This window comes from Acomys russatus, chromosome 8, assembly GCF_903995435.1.
Source record: "Acomys russatus chromosome 8, mAcoRus1.1, whole genome shotgun sequence".
NCBI lineage: Eukaryota > Metazoa > Chordata > Mammalia > Rodentia > Muridae > Acomys > Acomys russatus.
In genome coordinates this window covers 22,012,667-22,035,761 of record NC_067144.1, presented here as the reverse complement: position 1 = coordinate 22,035,761, position 23,095 = coordinate 22,012,667, and the positions used below count along the sequence as shown (strand labels likewise).

General features: G+C 42.2%; 1 protein-coding gene across 2 annotated transcripts in view; it reads right to left on the bottom strand.

The window, feature by feature from the left end:
- Window positions 1-23,095, bottom strand: part of Gsk3b (glycogen synthase kinase 3 beta) — a 148,577-nt gene that overhangs the window by 45,559 nt on the left and 79,923 nt on the right. For both annotated transcript variants that reach the window (XM_051149897.1, XM_051149898.1), the window contains exons 4-7: window positions 14,114-14,224; window positions 9,372-9,502; window positions 6,471-6,577; window positions 4,329-4,426 (exon numbers count right to left, since the gene is read on the bottom strand). In XM_051149897.1, the coding sequence (XP_051005854.1) occupies window positions 4,329-4,426; window positions 6,471-6,577; window positions 9,372-9,502; window positions 14,114-14,224 (447 nt within the window). The remainder of the gene's footprint in view (window positions 1-4,328; window positions 4,427-6,470; window positions 6,578-9,371; window positions 9,503-14,113; window positions 14,225-23,095) is intronic.

The following is a 23,095-nucleotide window of genomic DNA, read 5'->3' as shown; positions in this document are numbered from 1 at the left end:
CAAGCTACCTCATGCTTCTGTACCTTGTCTTCCCTTCCATGATGGGACTGTGAGCCAAAAAGATGCCTCCATACATCACATTTGTCAGGTATCCGAAAGGAGCAAGGGCCGGTGGCTCACATCAAAAGTTCCCACACTCAGAGGCTACGGGCAGAAGGACTACCAAGTCTGACAATAGACAGGGCTGCGTAAGAAGTCCCATCCCAGGCAGGTCTATATATCTACATATCTATATCTATATATATTTGTTATATATCTCGAAATTACCAACCAACCAACCAAAAAATAAGCCTATAGAGCCGGACATTAAAAACACCATAGACTTGTACATAAATCAACAGCAACAAAGATCAGTACAAAAACCAATACAAAGGTGAGGTCAAAGTGCTGTGTGCAGTGAGGGGAGGACAAGACCCCTGAAAGCATCTTGACAGGGAGTGAAGAGCTACTGTGTACTTAAGAAAATAGGATGCCAATGCACAAAAGCAAATTCTGTTCACATGGCAGGTAAGGCAGAAAACAGGGTGCTAATAAAGATGAGGACAGGTTAGTAAATAAATGACAATAGGAACTAAAAGCCAGTAAGACACGATGACAACAGAATAAAGCCAACACCACAAGTCAAGGACATTTTAATAACTGTTACAGCTCAACTTCACAATATCTAGTCATCAAACTAATTTTTAATAGGCTTAGAACATTTTGCCTGATTCACTACAGCTAATGTGAAGTTTTGAAACTGGACAACTTAGTTTTTAATTTTTAATGGGTAGCATGTTTAATGAGGACCTTATCATTTCAGGCACAGAACAAGGCTCAGTTGGATTTTAAGAAATAAGATTTTAAAAACGCTGGCAGAAGACATACACACACACACACACACAGCTCCCTCTCTCCTCTTCTCTTCTCCTCTCTCTCTCTCTCTCTCACACACACACACACACACACACACACACACGCACGCACGCACGCATGCACACAATACTTATTTCTGGATTTCTTAAAAACTGAGTCCCTCCACAACTTAAGCTAGTTATAAAAGTTTCCTGCACTTTACTCTAGGCATGGCATCCCGCTGTCCTAGTCAGCTTTAATTAACAACTTGACAGCATCAAGTCACCTGAGAAGGCAGTCTTAACTGACAACTGCCTGGATGAGCCTGGCTTGTGGGTGTGTCTATGGAGTATTATACTGACTGTTAATTGGTGCAGGAGGGCCCAGCCCACCACGGCTGGTACCACTCCCTGGGCAGGTGGTCCTGGGCTGTGTAAGAAAGCTAGTTAAGGGTGGATCTGCCACTGAGTCACCAAGCAGCTTTCTTCCATTTTTCTGCTATACTTCCTTGACTGTGAGTGAGTTTCCCGAGCGCTGCATGACGATATGGCAAGCAGGCTTGTCACCACATTCCTGTCCTGACTTTGTTCAATGATGGAATGTGACCTAGAAGTTTAAGTCAAATGCATTCTTTTCCCCTAAGGAGCTTTTGGTCAGAGTGTTTGTTTGTTTTATTGTTTCTTAATCACAGCAACAGAAAGGAGACTCAAAGAGGAAGTAATGATACAAAATTATCAAAGGAAGTAGAATCATTCTTCTATTGTAAAAAAGTTTATGACCGGCAAATCTATGTAAAAAGTACCTTTCCATTTTGTCCATCACCCTGCAGCATCATAAAGATGGGTAGAAAAATTCAAAGTCATGAATCTGTCTGCTACATCCCTTACAGAAAATCCTTTCACTTGGATTTGGTCCTATCCACATTTCCTACAGTAATTTTTTTTTTTTACCTGCTAGTTAAAAATTGACTCCCATATGGAAAACATCAAAACAGAAACTGAATTGATATCTTCAAATAAATAAATAAATAAAAACCAAAGAAAACATCCATAAAAGACTGAGAAAGGTGCTTCTTCCATAGGCTTTAAGAATTTTTTTTCTTATTTTTTGAGATTATAACTATGCCATTTCCCCCACCCTCTCCTCTCTCCAACACTCCCATGCACACACCCCCTTTCAAATTCATGGCCTCTTTTTCTTTAATTGTTGTTACATACATGCACACATATACACTGCTCAATCTGCATAATGTTACTTGTATGCACTATTTTCAGGGCTGACCATTTGGACTAGATAACAAAGTAAGTGTGCGCTTGCCCATTTCTCCCACTCTCAGCACTCCTTAGCTGCCTGCAGTTCTTCATTTAGGGTTGAGGCCTTGAGCTTCCCTCCACGGCAGCGGCTAAAGATGGCTTGAACTAGGACTACACCAATAGACATGCCAGGAGGTACTAGTTGCTTCTTTATGGCTCAACAGCAGAGGGCACCAAACTTCAACAATGGAGCTGCACATGCTGCAAGTTTTGTTTAAAGCTACTGTGGAGTGACACTGTGTATTAAAAATGTTTCTCCTCTGCTTAAAAACCTGCAGTGGCTTCCTAGAATCCAGTACATGCCTACTGTACACAGCCCTAGACTGCTCTTTTCTGGTACACTCATATTCTATCAGCCATGTCATTCACCACCACAAACCCTAACAAAACACACACAGCAGGCCTGACTTCAGGTAAATAGCTAAGCATTACCATGTTGAAGATTCAGTTCTGCGGTTACTTTCCTATGATAGCACCACAGCAACAGAAATCCAGATTTTGCACACTGTTCAGCTACCTGAAGTAACAAGGCTCCCCTCCATTGCCCGCTGCTGTTTCCTCCCAACCTACCTTTGAGCTCCTTCATTCTACATGCTGGGTACAAATCCAAAACAAAAGCCTTCACTAACTCAATACATGTAGTTAAAGGGGTGTGTCCACTGAAACAGTTTTTAAAAGGATAAGTGGTGTGTTAGCTAGCTTTATGTCAACTTGACACCAGCTAGTATCACTTGGCAAGAGGGACTCTCAATTCAGAAAACACATCCATAAGACAAGCTGTAGGGAAGTCTATCGTACATTTTCCACGATTGATGACTGGTAATGGGAGGGCCCAGCCCATTGTGGGTGGTGCTACCACTAGGCTGGTGGTCCTCTGTGCTATAAGAAAGCAGGATGACCAAGCCATGAGGAGCAAGCCAGTAAGTCGCAGCCCTCCATGGCCTCTGCATCAGTTCCTGCCTCTAGGACCCTGCTTGAGTCCTGCCCTGACTTCCCTCAATGATGGAGTATGACCTGAGAGCTGTAAGGTGAAATAAACCACACCATCATCCATTTACTCACTGATGAACACAGGGTGGGTTCCTATCTTGGTTACAGCAAATGATATGCTGCAATGAACATGGGAGTGTACTGCTTCCACACACTCAAGTATTTGGGATATATACTCGTAGGAGAGGGGGCTTGACCATAATGTAATTCAACTTTTCATCTTCTAAGGAACCTCCAAATGTGTTCTCCATACTGTCTGTACTAATTCACATTTCCATCAATTGTATAAACATTCTCTTCTCTCTTTTAATAACTGAATACTATAGTTCTTCATAATACCACAAGTCAGGGTTTCTTTCATGGTTTTCTTGTATACATCATATACATGTATTTTTAAAAATGAAAATTGTCTCATGAATACTGAATACTGAACAGTATTTTGCACTTTAAAAAAACCCTTCTACAAAATTGCTTTGTGTCTTAGCAATTAATAGCATAGGCTGACTGCTCTTCCAGAGGATCCAGGTTTGATTCCCAGAATCCACGTGGCAGTTCACAATGAACTGCAACCCCAATTCCAAGAGCCAAGGGATCCACCACCCTCCACTACCCTCTTAAGAGTACCACGCACATGTGCAATACACACGTCTACATGCAGACGGAAGAAAGAGAGGAAGGGAGGAAGGAAAAGAAATCCATACAGTATAAAGGGAAACCAAGGTTCAGGGATTTAGGTTTTTGTTTTTTTAACCTCCTCTATACCACAGCTTGCTAAATGACCTACAATCCCTTTCTCCTTTTTTATTCCTTGAATGCTTGTGTACATGAAGGCCCAAAGTAGGTAGATGTCACCAATCATCCCTGGTCACTACATTCATTTAAGCAGGGTCTCAATCGAGCCCAGAGGTCGTAGCTATGGCTGCTGTTTCCTAGGCAGCATGCTTTGGAGCTCTCTCGGTAGAAATGCCACGCCCCAACAACCCTCACACGGGTTTCTGGGGTACAAACTCTGTCTTCACGATTGCACAGCACATGCTTTAGTTTCTGAATCATTTTCCCAACCTCCTTTCCCACAGTTTAAATCTGGTATTTTGTTTTGTTGTGGTTTTTTTCTTTGTTTGTTTTTTGGTGGTGTGTGTATGTGTGTAAGTGTAACATTTCTGGTTCAAAAGTGTAATTCAACCATCTCACCTTGATTATTTCCACCAACTGATCCACACCACTGTCCCCAGGAAATATTGGTTGTCCTAGCAACAACTCAGCCAGCACACAGCCTGCAGACCATACATCTGAAGAAAACAATAAAAGAAAGGCTTATAACGCTATAATTTTATTTTGATCGCATAGTACTGCTTATATCCAAATATGACAACAATTTAGTTAAATTCAATGATGGTTTCATTCTAAATATTGTTAATTTTTTCAAAAAGTTAGTCATATACTTGAACCCTTTTTATTTTTTGAAGTATTTTTTATAAGTATTCACCTTTTACAAATCTATCTTGTGTGTGAGAGAAAAAGAGTTAGAGACAGAGACACAGATACAGACTGACTATGTAGCCCGGGTTGACAGGAATTTACAAGAGCTCTGCCTGCTTCTGTTTCCTGTGTACTGGGACCAAAGGCGTGTACAGCACCGCCCACCTCTTATAAATCTTACACAGCTTTAAGAAGCAAGATCATGCCAGACATGGTGGCGCATGCCTTTAGTCCCAGCACTTGGGAGGCAGAGGCAGGAAGATCTCTGTGAGTTCGAGGCCAGGACAGCCAAGGTTACACAGAGAAACTCTGTCTCAAAAAACAAAACAAAAACAAGCCCCCCCCCCAAAAAAAAAGGAGTAGGAGAAGACGACGACGACGACGATGATGATGGCGGCTAGAGATATGGTTCATTCATTAAGAGTGCTTGCTGCTTTTGCAGAGAACTAGCTTGATTCCCAGAACACACATGATGGCTTACGACCACCTATAACTACTCCAGTTCTAAGAGATTAGCCATCATCTTCTGACTTAAGTGTGCATACATACATGCAGACAAAACCAAACAAATTTCTAAAAATTAAAAAGCAAGCATCTTAGATTTGGAAATAGGTCAAATTCATGTTTTCTATAATGTGTCAGGAGATTTAGTTGTGACTATTTTAGAAGAACCAAACTGTCTGTATTTTCAGTGACCCTGGCACAACTCAATCCAGTACCTTGTATATAGATATACATAGTACGGCTAACTCAGAAGAAACACTCGAATAAAACATTAATCAATTACAATGGCCAATGGCATTGCCAAGTCCTCTGGAGACAGAGGAGTTAATAAAATACTAAATGTCACCTTCATCCCTATAGTCTTTTACACAGGCATGAGGCCGTGAGTTTGATGCTTAGCCTCAAGCGACAGCATCAGGACGAGGATGTGCCTGCGGCACCAACACCAGAGAGATGAGGACAAGGATGCGCTCTCAGATTCACTGGTCAGCCAGTCTAGCCAAATCAGTGGGGTCCAGGGTTAGTGAGAGACCCTGTCTCAAAAAATATAGTGGAGCGGGATAAAGGAAGACACCTGATGGTCAATGTCAGCTCCCCAACCACACACAAGTAATAATTATGAAATAAAACAACCGTGTCTCCTAGCAAAACCTAGCCTAAGCTTGCTGTGTTTTGCTCTTCAGACCCAGGCGGCCAGGGTCTTTGTGCTGACACAGCAACTGCACTAGAGCAGGTGAGAGGACAAGGTCAACAAAGAGTTCAACTGTCTCCATTCCTCTATCATTAGCCATCTCCTGTGAAACTTAAACAAAACCAGCGGGTTTAGATCAACAACTGATCAACTAAGTTGACCAAAACTTAAGTGATGCATCATCGAAGCAGTTCAAAAAATACCTCTGTCCCATCAAGCACAGTATTACACTTTAAAAGTAACATTATTAATTAACACACTTTCTAACTAGGGATTAGGTCAGAAGTAAATATTTCAGGAGAACTAGGGAACTAATACAGAACCCACAAGATAGTTCAGCATATAAAAATCCTTTCAGTGCAAGCCTGAGGGCCTGAGTGTGAACCACAGAACCTAAGTGGGGGTGGAGGAGGTGACAGTCTCCGGAGAGTTGCCCTCTGACCTCCACATGCATGCTACTCCACATGTCTTCCCTGTACCTATCTCTGCCTCAGACATTTTTAAAAAGAGCTTACTAAAAAAATTATCGTACTTACACTTTATTTGAAACTCTAGGGTCAATACAAATGTATTAAGCAACTACAAACAAAATATACTTTTATAATTTTAATACTGAAAACAGCCATGCCCTTTCCATGTTGGAGGGGTGCGGTACTTACCTATACTGGACGTGTAATCAGTGGCTCCAAAGATCAACTCTGGTGCCCTATAGTACCGAGAACAGATATATGAAACATTGGGCTCTCCTCGGACCAGCTGCTTTGCACTGATGAAAAAAATAAAAACAAAAGGCAATCTTTAAATCTATACCTTAAAGAAGTGAATACTCTTACATTCATACACCATGTTTATGTAAACCATGTAAGACTGCAATAATGCAACATACTTGTCACACTTGTAACTGTTTCCAACAAAAGAAATATACAACTTCATCAAATTGACATGAAAAAATGGTGATTTTTAAAGTGAGCATTTCTCAAGAATTACCTAAGGAACAAAGAGATTTAAATACAACAAAATGATACATATGTTGAATTTCTTCTGGTTGCCTGGTTCCTAAATTCTACTTCTGAAATATAATAATGATTTGACAAGCAAGATGGTGTCCACCTTTAATCTTAGCACTCTGGAGGCAGAGGCAGGTGAGTCTCTGTGAGACGGAAGCCAGCCTGCTTTGTAGTGAGGGCTCTGGTTCTGTCAGGGCTACACAGGTTCTGGGACAGTCAGGGCTACATAGAGAGACCCTATCTCAAAAAAGGCACATTTTTAATGGATAAAACAGATTCTTAAAATAGAAATTTCACAATAAGTCAAAATTATATAACTGAAAGCTTTTATAGCCTGTGTACTCCACCCTCTCATTACCAATGAAGCTAACTTTTTGTTTTGCAGGAGAGAAGTTTTGACTCTCTTGTGGATATTGGTCCTTAGACACCACATCTAGCCCTTTCAGCTACTAGGTAGGTAAAAATTATTAAGAGGCGAATAGGACTGTCTTGTTAAGTTTCTGCCACCCTAGTACCTAAGGGCATGAAGTGTCTCCAAAGTCTTACCTCTGGATTGTTAATAATGAGCTATTTTCACACCCATGAAAGCTCCCTTTCAAACATCTTAGAGCAAAGCTACTTCACATCCCGAGAGTCCCAGGGCTAACGTGCTCTAGCACAGTGCCGAGAGCAGAGGCTCTGCTGCACTCCATGCCTCTCACAGCACCTGGCAGTGACTCCCCACAGTAACAAACCCATCAGATTTCATACATGAGATAAGCAGGAACGCTTCATTTCAACCATCGCATAAAAGTTTTAAGTGCATATATTCACCAGAGCCACAGGCTCCAACTGCAGCCACAGCGTGAGCCCTGGGACAGTATGTGTAATTAGGAATTGCACAACAGAACTGGTTTGAAAGAACATGCAGAGTGACACTAAGATGACTGTACTGACAGTACCTCCCTATACCTGTGGAAAATAATCTGATGTTACACTCACAATCTAACCTGCGGCGTGGTAGAGAAAGGAGTGTATTTAAAGAGGTAGGAATACAGATCCAGCAGGTACGAGTCAGTATGTGATCTGTGGTGTTAAACTGAAAAAGAAGAATTTCTAACAAGGAAGAAGAAACATTAGGCTGGAGAGAATCCAAGTTAGAAAGGGGGATGTCTCAGGACAAAAGGAGAGGTCAGCGCGTGGCGAGAGCAGAACGGAGGAGGAGTGTGATGATCGTCCTGTGTGGGATTCAGGCGTGACTGCTTGCTGGGAAGTGTACAGCCACTGGCCACAGAAAGAGAAAGCATGAGGCTTTTACTACTAAGTAACAGTATATGACCAACAAATCAGTTTTAGAAATCAAACTTGTTAGAATCTGGGAAAAAAAAAAAAAAAGGAGAAAGAATACCAGAGTAAATAGAGGAAAATTACTGCTTCTTGGTGTTTTAACTCATTCCTGAATTGGGGTTAAGTGTGAAGTTAAATGAATATACATAAATGCATAATAACTTGAAATTGTATTTGCAGTGAAAACGGAGCATATATTACATAAACCCAAGCAATGCTGAAGGTCAATGAGGATGCAAGTACATAATAATCCCAACATGTCACATTCCAGACAAGCATGTGGAAGATGCCACAGAACAATTCAGAAATAAGCCACGTTTATGCACGCATTTGCTGTACACAGATAGTCACACCAGGGTTTTTAAAACAAAAGTGTGCCATACAGTACTGACTTGGCAGTGCTTTCTTCACACAGGGTCTCACTGTATCATATGGCTTAGGTCAGCCTCAAAGTAAACATCTCCCACATCTTAGTCCATTGAGCCCTTGCATTATCAGGTGTCACCACAGCCACCAAGCTCCAATGTTAGCACCCTGGCACTTCTGTGGAGATCAAGGAACAACTTGCAGGACCAAGTTAGTCCCAGGGATTAAAAAAAAAAGCCGTCAGCCTGGCTAGCACACGCCTGTCCTGGCTCCTGGCTCCTCTCCCTGACTGCTTCCTAGACATGCTTCCCTTCCATTCAGCGGCTCTCTCAGTCTCTCCCGCAGCGGCATGTGTAACACTGATTGTACGTATCATAATTTATTCGGGCATTTTACTGCTATAGATATTTATAAGCAATGCTATATTAAATAATCTCTAAACATACATAATTTGTAAACATATAGTCCTCAGAAGTTAACTGTGGGATGAAAGGTACACATTTATTTTATTTTTTTTTTAAAGATTTATTTATTACATATACAGTGCTCTGCCTGCACACCAGAAGAGGGCACCAGATCTCATGATAGATGGTTACGAGCCACCATGTGGTTGCTGGGAAATTGAACTCAGGACCTCTGGAAGAGCAGACGGCGCTCTTAACCGCTGAGCCATCTTTCCAGCCCAAGGTACACATTTATTATTCCAATACAGATTATCAAAGCCATCCTCACAAGGAAGTCCATTAGATTATATTTCCTGAGGAAGGAGAACGGGGCTTAGACTACTACGGTTAATACACTTAAGAGAGCACGTGGGGAGGAGGCGTAAAGGGAGGGAAGGAAGTACAAAGGCTAACTCACCTTCCGAAGTCACAGAGTTTTAATACAGCTGTATCAGGATCCAACAAGAGGTTCTGTGGTTTAATATCTCGATGGCAGATTCCGAAGGAATGGATATAGGCTAAACTTCTGAACAGCTGATACATATACAACTGCAATAAGTAACAGACATTAATTCAGTACCCCTGCTTCCAAACACACCCCAACTGTGATGCAGTGAATACACTCCCAGCAGAGAGGGAAAACGCTGATGGTGTTAGTACAATTCTCCCTAAACAAATTTCCCGTTGTTTCTATATAAGCTAGAAAACTAAAGTATAAATAAACATATATTTGTGCTATCCTTTAGTAATTTAGAAAAGCATCCAGGTATGGCGGTGCACAACCGAGCCAGGGGGCTTCTAAATTCAAGTCCCAGGTGTGGTGGCATACAACAGAGGCAGGATAAGTCTAAGTTTAAGGCCTACCTGGGCAACTTAAACAGGGCTAGGGAGGCAGCCAAGCAGTAGAGCACTTGCCTACCCCCACAGTCCTGGGTTATCCCTTCAGCCACGTTACTCAGGCCAGCTGGATGGATTATTTTTTAATTTAACATGGATGAAGAGAGAGAGATCGAGAGAGATCATGAGTCATGAGGGTGCTAGAGAGCAGCCTTTAGACAAGAAGCCAGGTTCATTAGTCTCCCTAAGATCTAGGGCTATAAAAGCATAGTCACTGTCATTTTTAGAATTATTTATTTTTCTGAAATGTTAGCTTCCAAAATCATTAATAGGGGCCTAGGAAAAATCACAGGTAGAGTAATAAATCTAATCAATTGCCTATTAAGACAGCAGTAACTCTGCTGGTGAGTGATATTAACATACTTTAATATCCTCAGACTAATAGAGACTTCCAATGCCATTTAAAAACAGAAGCCTATGTGGATCTCTGAGTTCAAGGCCGGCATGGTCTATAAAGTGAGTTTCAGGATAGCCAGAGTAAAACAAAATAAAACCCTATCTCAAAAACCAGAGACTGACAGACAGATGCCTAGCCAACTACTGACATCACTATGATGGTAACTCTCGAGTGCAAGCTCGACAGCACTTAGAATAATCATAAGAACAAATTCTGGACAGGTCTGTACGGCATTTCTAGACTGAAAAGGGAAAACCCATCCTAACCATGGGCAGCGCTGTCCGATGGGCTAGGGAGCCCGTGCACTTTGCATCCTCTCTGACTGTGGCCAGCTGCCCATGCCTTCCTACCATGACACATTGCATCCCCCACAACCATTGAGCCAAAAATAAACCTTTCCTTCCTTGAGCTGTCTTGGTCTAGAATTCTGTCAGAGCAAGCCTGGCCTGGGTCACGTCATCTTCCTGCTTACTCCAAGAGATTAGGGACATGTGCCACCGACTGCAGCCTGATTCACTTTAAATTGTTTCTACACGCTTACTTTCTGAGCTCTACCTCCCAGTTAATACCATGGACATAATTTCTGTAATGACTCAAATAAAAAATACTGATTAAAAAATAGGAATCAAAAGAAGTACTGACAAAAGATACTGTGTCTTCAACTACACGGCTACGGGCTGGCATTATTTAAGTTAACACGGAAGCCACTGTCAGTCAGAGGTGTGAGGAAACCGCTAAGCTGGACATGTTAACAGTGCATGACTAAAGTCAATTTAAATCAAGCTAAATCAAGGGTTAAAGCCTTCTTCAAAGCGAAGCATAACAAAATGTGTGCATAACACCTTAAGTGCCAGCATTTGGAATTAAATTACAATAAAGTATTAAAGGCTTTCTTGTTCTATCATTCTCCATTTACAGCGTCAGGTTGTAAGTTCCAAATTGCTCTGAGAGCTTAATTCATTATCACCAACAAAACGGTCTATAGCCACATGAGCTCATAAGCATCAACCAAAGTTTCACTTGTTCCAGGGTATTTATATTTAGATTAATAAGCCAATGAAAGAAGTTTTCTCCTCCTCCCAAAAATAAGTGCGCAGCAGTTTAAAGCTAAAGATATCTCTTCCATCACTGTTTATCTCATTTTGCTTTGAAAAGTCAAGTTTAAGGATGAAATGAGACTTGCATCTTTTTTACTTTGGTCTTCTTTGTGAAATTGCACTTATATGAAAGTTGAAAGGCTTCCTGTACTACAATGAGCAAAAGAAAACAGCAAAAAAAACCAACAAAGGCTGCGCGCTTAGCACCACCCCAAGGCTGCATGTATTATGTCCCTGAAGCTTCACAACAGTCTCATGTAAACAGCATCTTCTCGTCACCCTTTAAGTACAAAGTAGGTGATGCAGGGGGAGCAGACTGGCCAGGGTCATCTTACAGTTCCTACAGTGGCCTGGGTGACTAATCAGTCCAAGTTTAACTATAGTATTTTTATTTTACCAAATTAAAAGATTTCTTATTTGTATGAGTGGTTTGCCTGTATAAGGGTACACATATATACACACGAATAAACCGCTCATTCTCATAAAATAAAGTGTCTTCGCTGGGCTGTGGTGGTATACATCTTTAATCCGAGCCCTCAGCAGGCAGGCCGATCTCCGTGAGTTCAAGGCTAATCTAGTCCAATAGTAAGACTACATCTTTTGGGGGAGGAGAGAGATGAGAAAGGAAGGAAGAAGGAAGGCAGGTGGGCAAAAGGAGGAAGAAAGAGGAAATAAGACTGATTCCTAGAAACTCAAATATGGGATGCATGTAGTTCAGTAATGGGATGCTTGCCTAGGATAGAAAGGACCTAGGGTGAACGCCCCACACCACTGCCAGAAAAAACAAAATAACAAAGGCTGTTTGATATGCAATATTTAATAACAATGGTTGTTTGCTATGTAACATATTTACTCAACACATTCTAACAATAAGTCGAGTGCACGTTTTCCCATTTGTTTTCTTAATCATTGCAGTTGCTCTGAGAAACATTTTTATATGAGAGGAATTTATGGATGTACCCAGTTTCAACAGTTATAAGCTCTTAAATATAACTAAGGTCCAGTGCCCTCTTTTTGTGTGCAACATCATCTACTTAAGACAAAAAGCACAGTGGGACAGGGAATAAAGTATGTCATTCATATGAAAATGACATGGAAACCCATTATTTGCAATGCTAACTTTAAAAGTTAATAAAAAGGCCAAATAACAGAATTTTGTTTTTGTTATTCATGAAAATACATCTAGCTCTCTGTGCACTTATGTCTTGATCCTTAACTCTTTTTTATTTTCCAATTAAAAAAAAAATCTTTTAAGAATGACGTCTTGGCTAGGTGTTAGTGATGCACACCTTTAATGCCAGCACTCAGGAATTAGAGACAGCTGGATCTATGTCAGCTCAAGGCCAGCCTGGTCTAAGAGAGTTCCAGGACAGCCAGGGCTAAACAGAGAAATCCTGCCTCGAAAACCCGAAAAAGAAAAACGGGGGAAAAAAAAAAAAAAAAAAAAAGAATGGCATCTCCGTATCATTACCTTTCCACAGCTGCCTGCTCATCACCTATTGCTAAAACCTACCAGAAAATCCGTAAGAGGACAGAAAGAGGGAGTAAATTCTGTTCCAGGAAAAATCTAGACCCATTCTGGAATTACACCCCACACATTTTAACTCATGAACAATCTTCTTCTCCACTAAAGTTTGGCCATAGAATGATTTATTCAAGACCCCAAGGAGACTCTGCAGAAGCCCAGTTTCCTTTTTAGTGTGTGTGCTGATCTTTCCTGTCACATATGCCTTCTGCTTTAAATTATTTTCAGCGGAAGGTGGCAGTGTTGTGGTTGTTGTTCCAAGACAGCTCTTTGTCAAGTAAGTGATAAAGTCAGTCAGGAGCTACACTGCTGTCACTGCGAACTAGGAAACATCCAAACGTAAGTCCTAGTGTCTATCTACAATCAGTAACTCACGCTTGTAACGGCAGTGCTCACGAGGCTAAGCAGAGAGACTGCTACGAGTGTCAAAAGCTCCAGGCCAGTCTGAGCTGCAGGGTAAGACCCTGTCCACCCCCCATCTCACACCCAAAAGGAAGAGAACTAAGTTTCTAGCTGTAGACCACAACTGCAATTAGGATTGACTGTATGAATTCCCAGCTACTTTAACATTAGTTCTACTTAAAAAGAGTGAATGCAGAATCAAAAACTGACAAAGGTTCAAATGTCTACAATGAAATGTAATAAATACAGCTAGGTGCACCTGGCTGCCACTCCAGCTCTGGGTGGGATGGGAGAGCCAGACAAGGCCTAACTATGAGCTTGTATAAGGTTCAGGAAGACATCTCCTATGGCATCCTCTGCTGGCCTTCACCTGTGCACCACCTCCCCGCCCTGCACGACACACACAAGGTGTTAGGGTGAACACAATTAAAATCCGTAACCATGAACGCTTTACTTCATTGTATCAGAGTATCTGTTTCAATTAATTTATTTCATGTGCATGTATGTACACACACATGATGTGTGTGAGGTAGGCACACATGTCTAGCATGCATGTGGAGGAGTAGAGGACATGGAGTTGGCTCTCTTCGACCTTTCTGTAGGTCCCAGGAAGAGAATGCAAGCCATCAGAAGCCACCAGGCTGGCAGCAAGCACCTTTATCCTCTGCACAGTAACGAGCACTTTAAACAGGTTTCAAAACCACGTAAGAGCTTAACAAAATCTAGAGTTTGCTGTCTCTCCAAGGAGTAAACTCAGTACCAATGGAGTGGAAACATACCCAATACTCCCCGTGGCCCGTGCTAAGTGTCTGTGAACTGGAAGCCGCCCCACTGTTACATACCTTGACATAGATCACAGGGAGTGTTTGTTTGGCTCGACTATAATGTCTGGCCACTCTGTACACTGTTTCCGGAACGTAGTCCAGCACCAGGTTAAGGTAGACCTCATCTTTCTGTAAGGTTTTTAAGAACAAAAGAACAAAAGCAGATTAGAGATTGATCTGAAATACTCAAATTAGAGTAAATTCTCTATACATCCACGTATTCAGATCTTTAAGCAAAAGCTTAATATGGTTAACTTTAATTACACAGAATTACTTTTGAACAAAACCAGAACTGGACAAATGCATCTACCGCACTTTATAATCCCAATATAGTTAGGATTCCCATCACACTGCTTATGCATGCTTGTGACAGCTTATCATTTATCATAATGTTTATTTTTTTTATCATAATGTTTATTATTATTATTTTCTAGGCTGAAAAGTCAATGCCTCTTATCCTATCAGGAAAGATGGCTTCAAGACAGTGTTGAGGCAAAAACCAAGAAAGTAGGCTGCTAGCTGGCCCAGGCTCTGCTGCCAACAAGTGTGAACAGTGACGATCTGTCTCGGCTTCAGTTTCTTCAAAAGGCTGAGCTCGGTATTCTTTAAAATGTGTTAGCTGCCATACAAATGTTTTTGTTTGTCTGACAGTCTAAAACTTATAGATCACTAATCTACGAGACAAAACTTATGACAACGAGATCATCGATGGGTCTTGGGTGTACATTTTTCTTTTTAGCAGCATAAAGACAGGGGTTCGATCTCAGTCAAGAGAAAGAAAGGAGTTACAGCCGAACAGCAAAGAGAACACAGCATTAGACACACTCTCTTCACTGAACAGCACCAGTTAGGTAAACTGAGGCAGGATTACTATTGGCTACTGAGTGCTGCACCTCAGGTGACTGTCACAGTCCCACCTATCACACTCAAGGGAAACAGCCTCAGTGTCAACACTGAGCATCCCCTACAGCTCAAAGCTGCTACAGGAGGGAAGGGTGGGTCCAGGGGCAAAGCTGCTTAGGTATGTTCATTCCTCCACTCCCCTCTTTTTTACTAAAATCAGGTGTAACTTCTTATATAAGTGAAGTATGTAATCAACAGAGAAAAAAACTATATTCAATCTATGAGTTCAAAGAATTTCACAGAGCTCAAGAAACACTGCTTTATTATCTGTCCCCTGGATGGTCGTCCTCCTTCCATAGGCAACTGAAAAACTAAGGTTTGTCACTCCCACCAGCACCGGGATAGGCTAACAAGGGCAACAGTTTAACTACAACACAGCTATTCCCCACCAATTAAACACTGCCCATTTGAGGTTTCGGGGCTAAACTGACAGTCAAGTAGTTGTGACAGTGACTGGGTAGGTAGCTTGCAAAACTAAAAGTATTTAAAAAAAAAAAAAGTGTGCATTTTTCATAATGCTGGTGGTATTTAGCTTTCTGCACAGTCTAGCCTAAACTCAAAAGCAACAAAGGCTACAAAGAAACTTCATATTAAAAAAATCATCATTAATTTAAGTTGGAGTTGAGATGTAGGGAGAGATAGACTCTATCTTGCTTTTACTATCTAAAGTGCCCATTAACAATTTTACAATTGGGCAGTGGTGGTACATTCCTTTAATGCCAGCACTTGGGAGGCAGAGGCAGGAAAATCTTTGCAAGTTTCAGGCCATCCTGGTCTACTGAGCAAGTTCCAGGACACCCAGAGCTATACAGAAAAATCCTGCCTTTAAAAAAAAAAAAAAAAAATGGTGGTGGTGGTGGTGGTGTTGCTGGGGAAATGGCTCAGTGGTTAAAAGCAGCGTCTGTTCTTCTAAGCTACCCAGGCTCTGTTCCAGCACCCCATGGCAGTTCAGAACTATCCGTAACTCCAGTTCTAAGAGATCTTGACATCCTCACACAGGCATGCAGGCAAAACACCAATGCAGGATGGATGGATGGATAGATGGGATTTGGGGTTTAGGCTGGGTGTGGTGGTGCATGCCTTTAATTCCAACAGGTGGATCTCTGAGAGGCCAAGCCTGTCAGGGATAAAAAGTGAGCTCCTGCCTTGAAAGGAGGGGAAAATAAGAGGGTACAGGGTGGGGATTCCTAGGTTCAAAAGTAAGTAAACAGCAAAGAAGAAACGAAAAGCAGTTGGTTATTAATTTTGGCCAGATAGGCCCCAAGTTTATTTTTACAAAACTTGTGATGAAAGACAGGGAAAGCTGGCAGCAGCGACTCAATGCAAAGCACAGCCAACGCAAAATCATCTCAGGGCTCCTTGTTCTGTATTTCTACTGGCTAAGAGAGAGAGAACAAGCGCATCTGTATATGAAGAAGCTAGGCTAAGTTTATAGGGGAAAGTGGTGAAACAGGGTTCTAAGTACAGTGGTCCTCAACCTCTGGGGTGTGACCCCTTTGGGTCAATTTGTAACAATGAGAATATATCTTGCAATCGATATTTACACTACAATTCATAACAGTATCACAATTAGAGTTATGAAGTAACAAGAAAAGAATTTTATGGCTGGGCTCACCACAAGATGAGCTAAACAGAGGGTCGCAGCATTAGGGGGGTTGAGAACCACTGCTCTAGAACACTGTAAAATGAAAAGAAGTGAAACAGTAAAATTCCAAAGTGCTCTGCCGTCTGAAACATTTTGAGTATCAATATGACATTATAAGCAGGTGAATTCTACACATCATCTCACAGGAAAGGCTGGACACAGTCAGAACACGCAGGCGGGTAAGTAGAATGGTGTGTGCTCTGTAGCTCCTTAGGAGGGAGAAGCAGAAAGAGTGAGTCCAGCACTTCCAGGCTAGTCAGGGAGACATGGCAAGACCTTCCTCAAAAGAGAGAGAGAAAAGCCAGGCGCAGTGGTGCACACCTTTAATCCCAGCACTCAGGAAACAGGCAGGCAGATCGCTGTGAGGTCAAGCCCAGCCTGGTCTACAAAGCAAGTTCAGGATAGCCAAAGCCACATAGAGAAACCCTGTCTCAAAAACAAAAAGGGAGAGATGAGAGCGATTGGGGGGGGGGGGGGGCGCGAGCGCGCACTCACTCTCAGTGGCTAAGAGCTCTTGTTCTTGGTTTTATTCCTAACACCCACAGGGCAGCTCACAACTGCCTGTAACAACTCTGGTTCAAGGAGATCCAGCGCCCACTTCTGGCCTTTTCAAGCACCAGGCACGCAGTGATGCATAGACATACATTGGCGGGGGGGGGAGGGGGGGGGCGGCACGACGACCCATATACATAACATAAAATTTAAATTAAAAAATCACAGAAAACTAAACCACGGGTGTGCTGAAATCTTGTATAAAATTAATGCCAGATTACATTTTTGAGGTACTTGTGAAACTTAAATGCATTTTGTGTTTAGATTCAGAGGGCATTCCCAAAACATTACACTACTTAATATTCTAAAATCTTAAAAATCCCCAAATCCAATACTCCAGGGTCCCAAAGTTCAAATAAAAGAAATTCAACATTGTAACTAGGACGCAGGCACAGTGGACCTCGGGAGTTAGAAGGGTTAACCTTTATCTAAAAGACTGTTAAATCCAAGGGTTCCTATTCTAAAACGCATCTGACAATGTATATTATGACACACTTAGGAACAACCCAGAATTGTGGATAGCACTCGATTACAGTTAGAGCATTCGCTAAGGACACACTAAGGAGGAGGAACACAAAGATTAAGGATGATTGTGGAATGTTGGACGGAGGCGTCCAGCTGTGTGGTTCCAAATCTGTCCTTCATAAATGTTACTGATTTGGATTGTTTACTTCATATTATACTACTGGGGTCTCAATGTCCCCCCAATGTCTCATATACTGATTAGTACTGGGAGGTGCTGAAAACTTTAGGAAGTGGATCAAGATGGAGGCAGCAGGTCACTGGCGAGAGCCACTGTTCCCTTGTGGGCCACTGCACATCACGCAATGCGTTTAGTCCAACTCCAGAAGTCTCTACTTAAGTAACACTTCTAACACTGCTGGAGTCCAAACCCAGCCTCCCAGCTCAGACCACACTCTGAGCTACATGCCCTGTGGAATCAAAAGCAAGTTCCAAACAAGGATGAGGTTGAATCTTAGCCCTAGGATACTCAGGTCGCTCCCTCCCCCCACCACACCTCTCCACAATGGTGTTTTCAAGTTGTTAAAGGCTTCACCACAACTGACAACCTGAAAATACCAGCTGACATTGTCAACACCTCCTAAATTGTGAGGTGAAAGAATTTAAATTGTTCTCCTTGGATATTTTTGTCACACCAGTGTTCTGAAATCTGACTAACACCATGTATGATTTCAATTATTAGAGGTTTGAAGGAACAAATGCCTACAATGGTACAATGGTTAAGTAACAAACAGAAAGGTAGAGCCGGACCTTAACACGGAGGGGAGTAGTGGGTGGCAAGTCAGTATGTGACTTAACTGAAAGCATTTATAAACAATTCACAAAATAAAAGCACCAGGAGACAGCTGACAGTCAGCCTGCAACCTCTCATTTCCACAGCCGTCTACCCTGACACCACAAACAAGAATGACTAAAACGGAAAGCCAAGTAGAGACGGCACGGCCTCTAATAGGCCAGAGGGATTGAATGAACCCAATGTAAAATGCAGCAAGGTAGAAACCTTATACTGAAAACTCGGAGCATCAACATAAAGATAGGCCAGATAAAATGAAGATCGGCTAACCAGAACTGAAGAGAAATAAGCAAGGGGCTCAGTGAAGCAGGGTTCAGACTTCCACAGATAACCCCACTCTCGACAGTCCAGGCCTCATTATAAGTACTGACGACGACGACAACTCCTTTTTTCGGCAGCACAGTTTAACAAAGCAGTATGCATCAAAGGGAGATAAATAAAACTGTGTCTGCAGAAGGGCCAGTACTCCAATTTATTATAAGAAACAATGAAGCTTAAACAACGGTTTTCTTAAATTTAAATATTTTAATGTAAATAACCACACTATTAACCCCTGAAATGAGATTATTCAATCCCAGAAAACATGTAGAAAAAAACTCGATATTTCACATTCTCAAAGTAGTACATTTTTTTGAGTTTCCTGTAAATATTATTCAGGTGACTCATGTTTATGACAGTATTTCAAAAAGAAAGAAGACCCAGGATTTTCTTGTAATTTTCTGAAACCCATGTTTGCTGTAATTTCAAAACAATCTCTTGTGAGCTGCCAGAAAATTCAACAATTTGATGTAAATTAAAGCGAATAAAGCCAGGCTCGGTGGAGCACGCCTTTAATCCCAGCACTCAGGAAGAAGTAGCAGGCAAATCGCTGTGAGTTCGAGGCCAGCCTGGTCTACAGAGAAAGTCCAGGACAGCCAAGGCTACACAGAGAAACCCTGTTTCAAAAACAAAACAAAACAATACAAAACAGAAAGCTAATGACAGAGATACATCTAGGAGGCTGGAGAGATGAGCTCAGAGGTTAAGAGCACTTACTGTTCTTCCAAAGGTTCTGAGTTCAATCCCAGCATCTACATGGTGGCTCACAATCATCTATAATGAGATCTAGTGCCCCCTTCTGGCCGGCAGTTGTTACATGCAAGAGACTATTGTATACATAATAAATAAATAAATCTATCTTAAAAAAAAAAACTATTAAGAAAAAAAGAAATACACCCAGAGAGACTACAACCTCAAATGCACACCGGCACAGGAAAGTGCCACCCTCAGAGCTGCTGCTGAGACTCCATTCCCGCCTTAGGATCTGCTGCTACAGTGTGTGAGGCATCCTTGCCTACAGAGTGGATGTTACTGAGAAACAGACTGTGTAATTATGGAGCACTTCTCCACAGTGGCCCAGTAACCTATTCATTGGCACTCCCTCATCACTGACATTCGGTCCTCTATGGATGGCATGGCTATACAAATGGTGTGGGCTAATACCACAGAAGAGCAGCGGCAGGGACAGGGACAGACTCCAGGTTAGCAGTGTAAAATAGAGTGTAAAATAGACAGCATTAAAATGGCCCTATACCCAGATGACTTGTGAGATCAAAGAAATAAAACTGCTTGAGGCCGAAGTTTTAAATAGATATGATATCATTCTAAAATGTTCATTGGAAGCAAAACAACGAGTCAGAGTTTGGTAATGGGACAGGCAACGCAGCATCATGGCAGGCCTGCATTCTCAGAATTGGTGTCAGAAATTTAGTGGCAAAACCCAAGCAGCTGTCCTTCCTCTAATGGGCTGCACGGGGCTAGCAAAGGAGAGGGAGTGTAGCATTAGTGAAGTGGGGGCTGGAGAGATGGCTCAGATGCTCTTCCAAAAGTCCTGAGTCCAATTCCCAGCAACCACAGGGCTCATAACCATCTATAATGAGATCTGGTGCCCTCTTCTGGCCTGCTGGCTCACATATGGGCCAACTACTCTAAATAAACAAACAAACAAACCTTTAAAAAATAAAATAAAGAGCATTAGTAAAATGGGATAAGGATTAATGGGGTATCTTTTGCTCAGGATGCTGTGGAAGAAGATGGAATGGGAAGACAGTGTGGTTTGAATGAGCAATGTCCCCCCATGGGCTTGTGTGTCTGGACACTTGGTCCTCAGCAGGTGGCACAGTTAGGAAAGTTATGGAACCTTTAGGAGGTGGAGCCTGGAGTAAGTACCCCAGCAGAGGCAATTTAGGTTTAATAGCCTGACCCCAGTTTCTGTTATCCTTTCTCTGTTTCCTGGGTGGAGATGAAATGTAACCCTTTCTTCCCCAGACTGCCTTCTCCTGCCAACACCTTCCAGGCCATCGTGGATGCTTCCTCTCTCTGTGTGCTGATTTTCGACAGATACTCAGCACTCTATAACAGCAACAGAAAAGAGACTAGCAAAAACTGAAACACCTAGCCCAAAAACAAACAAACAAACAAAAAAACAAAACAAAACAAAAAACAAAACCAACAACAACGGGAAGTATCAAAACTGCAAACACTTAGCCAGGCGACGGTGGCGCACACCTTTAATGCCAGCACTTGGGAGGCAGAGGCAGGTGGGTCTCTGAGTTTGAGGCCAGCCCGGTCTACAGAGCAAGTTCCAAGACAGCCAGAGCTACAGAGAAACCCTATTGGGGGAGTGGGGGTGACCAAAGAATCAAAAATAGGCACTGGAGAGATGGCTCAGAGGTTAAGAGCACTGGCTGTTCTTCAAAAGGTCCTGAGTTCATTCCCAGCAACCACATGGTGACACACAGGCAGAGTACTATACACATAATAATAAATGAATAAGCCTTAAAAAAAAGAAAAGTAAAAGAAAGAATAGGTAGCTGGAAAAGAACAAAGACCTTAAGAAATGAGTCTATAGCTGAGATTGTGAAATATGAAATCTTAGTTCTGGTTTCTGCTGCTTAGATAAAGCACCCTGCTCTCTTACACAAAGGGCCAGTTGCCCAGGGTTACAACCACCCACATCAATAATTTCTTAATCATTAATTAAGAAAATGCCCCACAGGCTTGCTTATAGGCCAATTTTATGAGGAACATCTTCCTCACTGGAGAGCTCCTCTTCCCAAATGACTTTAGCTTGTGTGAAGCTGACATAAAAATAACCAACACACATGGTTATTAACTATTATTTTAAAAAACTTGAGTAAGGCAGGTGTGGTGGTGCATATCTGTAATCCCAGCACATGAGAGGCAGAGGCAGGCAGGGGCAGGCAGATCTCTGCAAGTTCAAAGCTGGCCTAGTCTACAAAGTGAGTCTAGGACAGCCAAGCCTATACAGGGAAACCCTGTCTTGAAAAAATAACAACAAACAAAAAACAAAACAACAGCAACAGTACTAGACTGATTTTTCTCAGTAAAAAAGCATATAATATTGTCACATTCCTTGTGGCACAGTTTTAAAGAAAAATTTTCTTTTAAGATCATAATACTTTAAAAGAAAGTGTTCATGTAATTTTATTAGTATGTTTTATAATGTGTCACTATAGTGCTACTAGTGTTCTGTGCTTGCTTTTTTAATATGATGCGCCCACCACCATTGGCTTTCAGTCAGTAGTACTATAGCACGGAGCCACTGCAGTTGGCAGGCTATTTTACTGAGCTGTTAGACCTAGTAGCTTCTCGAAGCAGTACACGAGTGAAGTGTAGCAAGTCGTGAGGAGGGCAGGGAGACAGCGAAGAAACGTAGGACTTCTGGGACGGTGGGTTTAGAATCCCAGGGGACTTTGTTCCTCAAATGGTGAGCACCTAACTGGTAAAGTGATTTAGTGTTTGGAAACTGTTAAGGACACCCAGCAAATGAAAACAACAGTTAAGAAATGTTGTTAAACCCCGGAGAGCCAACTAGAATGTGACGTCAGAGCTGACTAGCTGAAGCTGTGTAAACCCAGGGCAGGCCTGTAGAGCACCACATATTGGTAGGGTCAATCCAGCATAGTTAACTGCTCTACACGGACGGAGCCACAACATACGAAGAAAACACTGATGGAAAGGACAGGAGAATGAGCTCCTCAGGGCTGCTGCAGACCGTGATACACCTTCTGCATGACGAGCAGAGAGCTTGAGCACTGCCACCAAGTACACCAACCCTTCTCCCTACAGCGCAGTACACGCCCTTCCTGGGCACACATAGCAAATGACAGACCACAGACCACGGAAAGCCTCAGAACCAATTTCAGTAATTTACAAGAGTCAAGTCATATGAAGTACCTTCTCCAGCCACAATGGACACTAGCCATCAAGGACAGAAGGAGGGCTGGCAAGGTGGCTCAGCTGGTAAGGAAGGTGCCTGCCACCAAGTCTCATGACCTGAGTTCAATCCTGGAACACCTGGTGGGAGAGAACTGACTCCCACAAGCTGTCCTCTGACCAACACACTCAATACTTGCAATAATTGTAAACAAAAATATCACACTTTAAACATTATGGGATGCAGCATGCACAGACACACACACACACAGTTTAAAATTTTTTTTCAGGCTAGAGTGTCACCTAGTGGATATACTGCTTTGCCACACAGGCTTGAAGAACTGAGTTCAGGTCTCACAGAAGACTA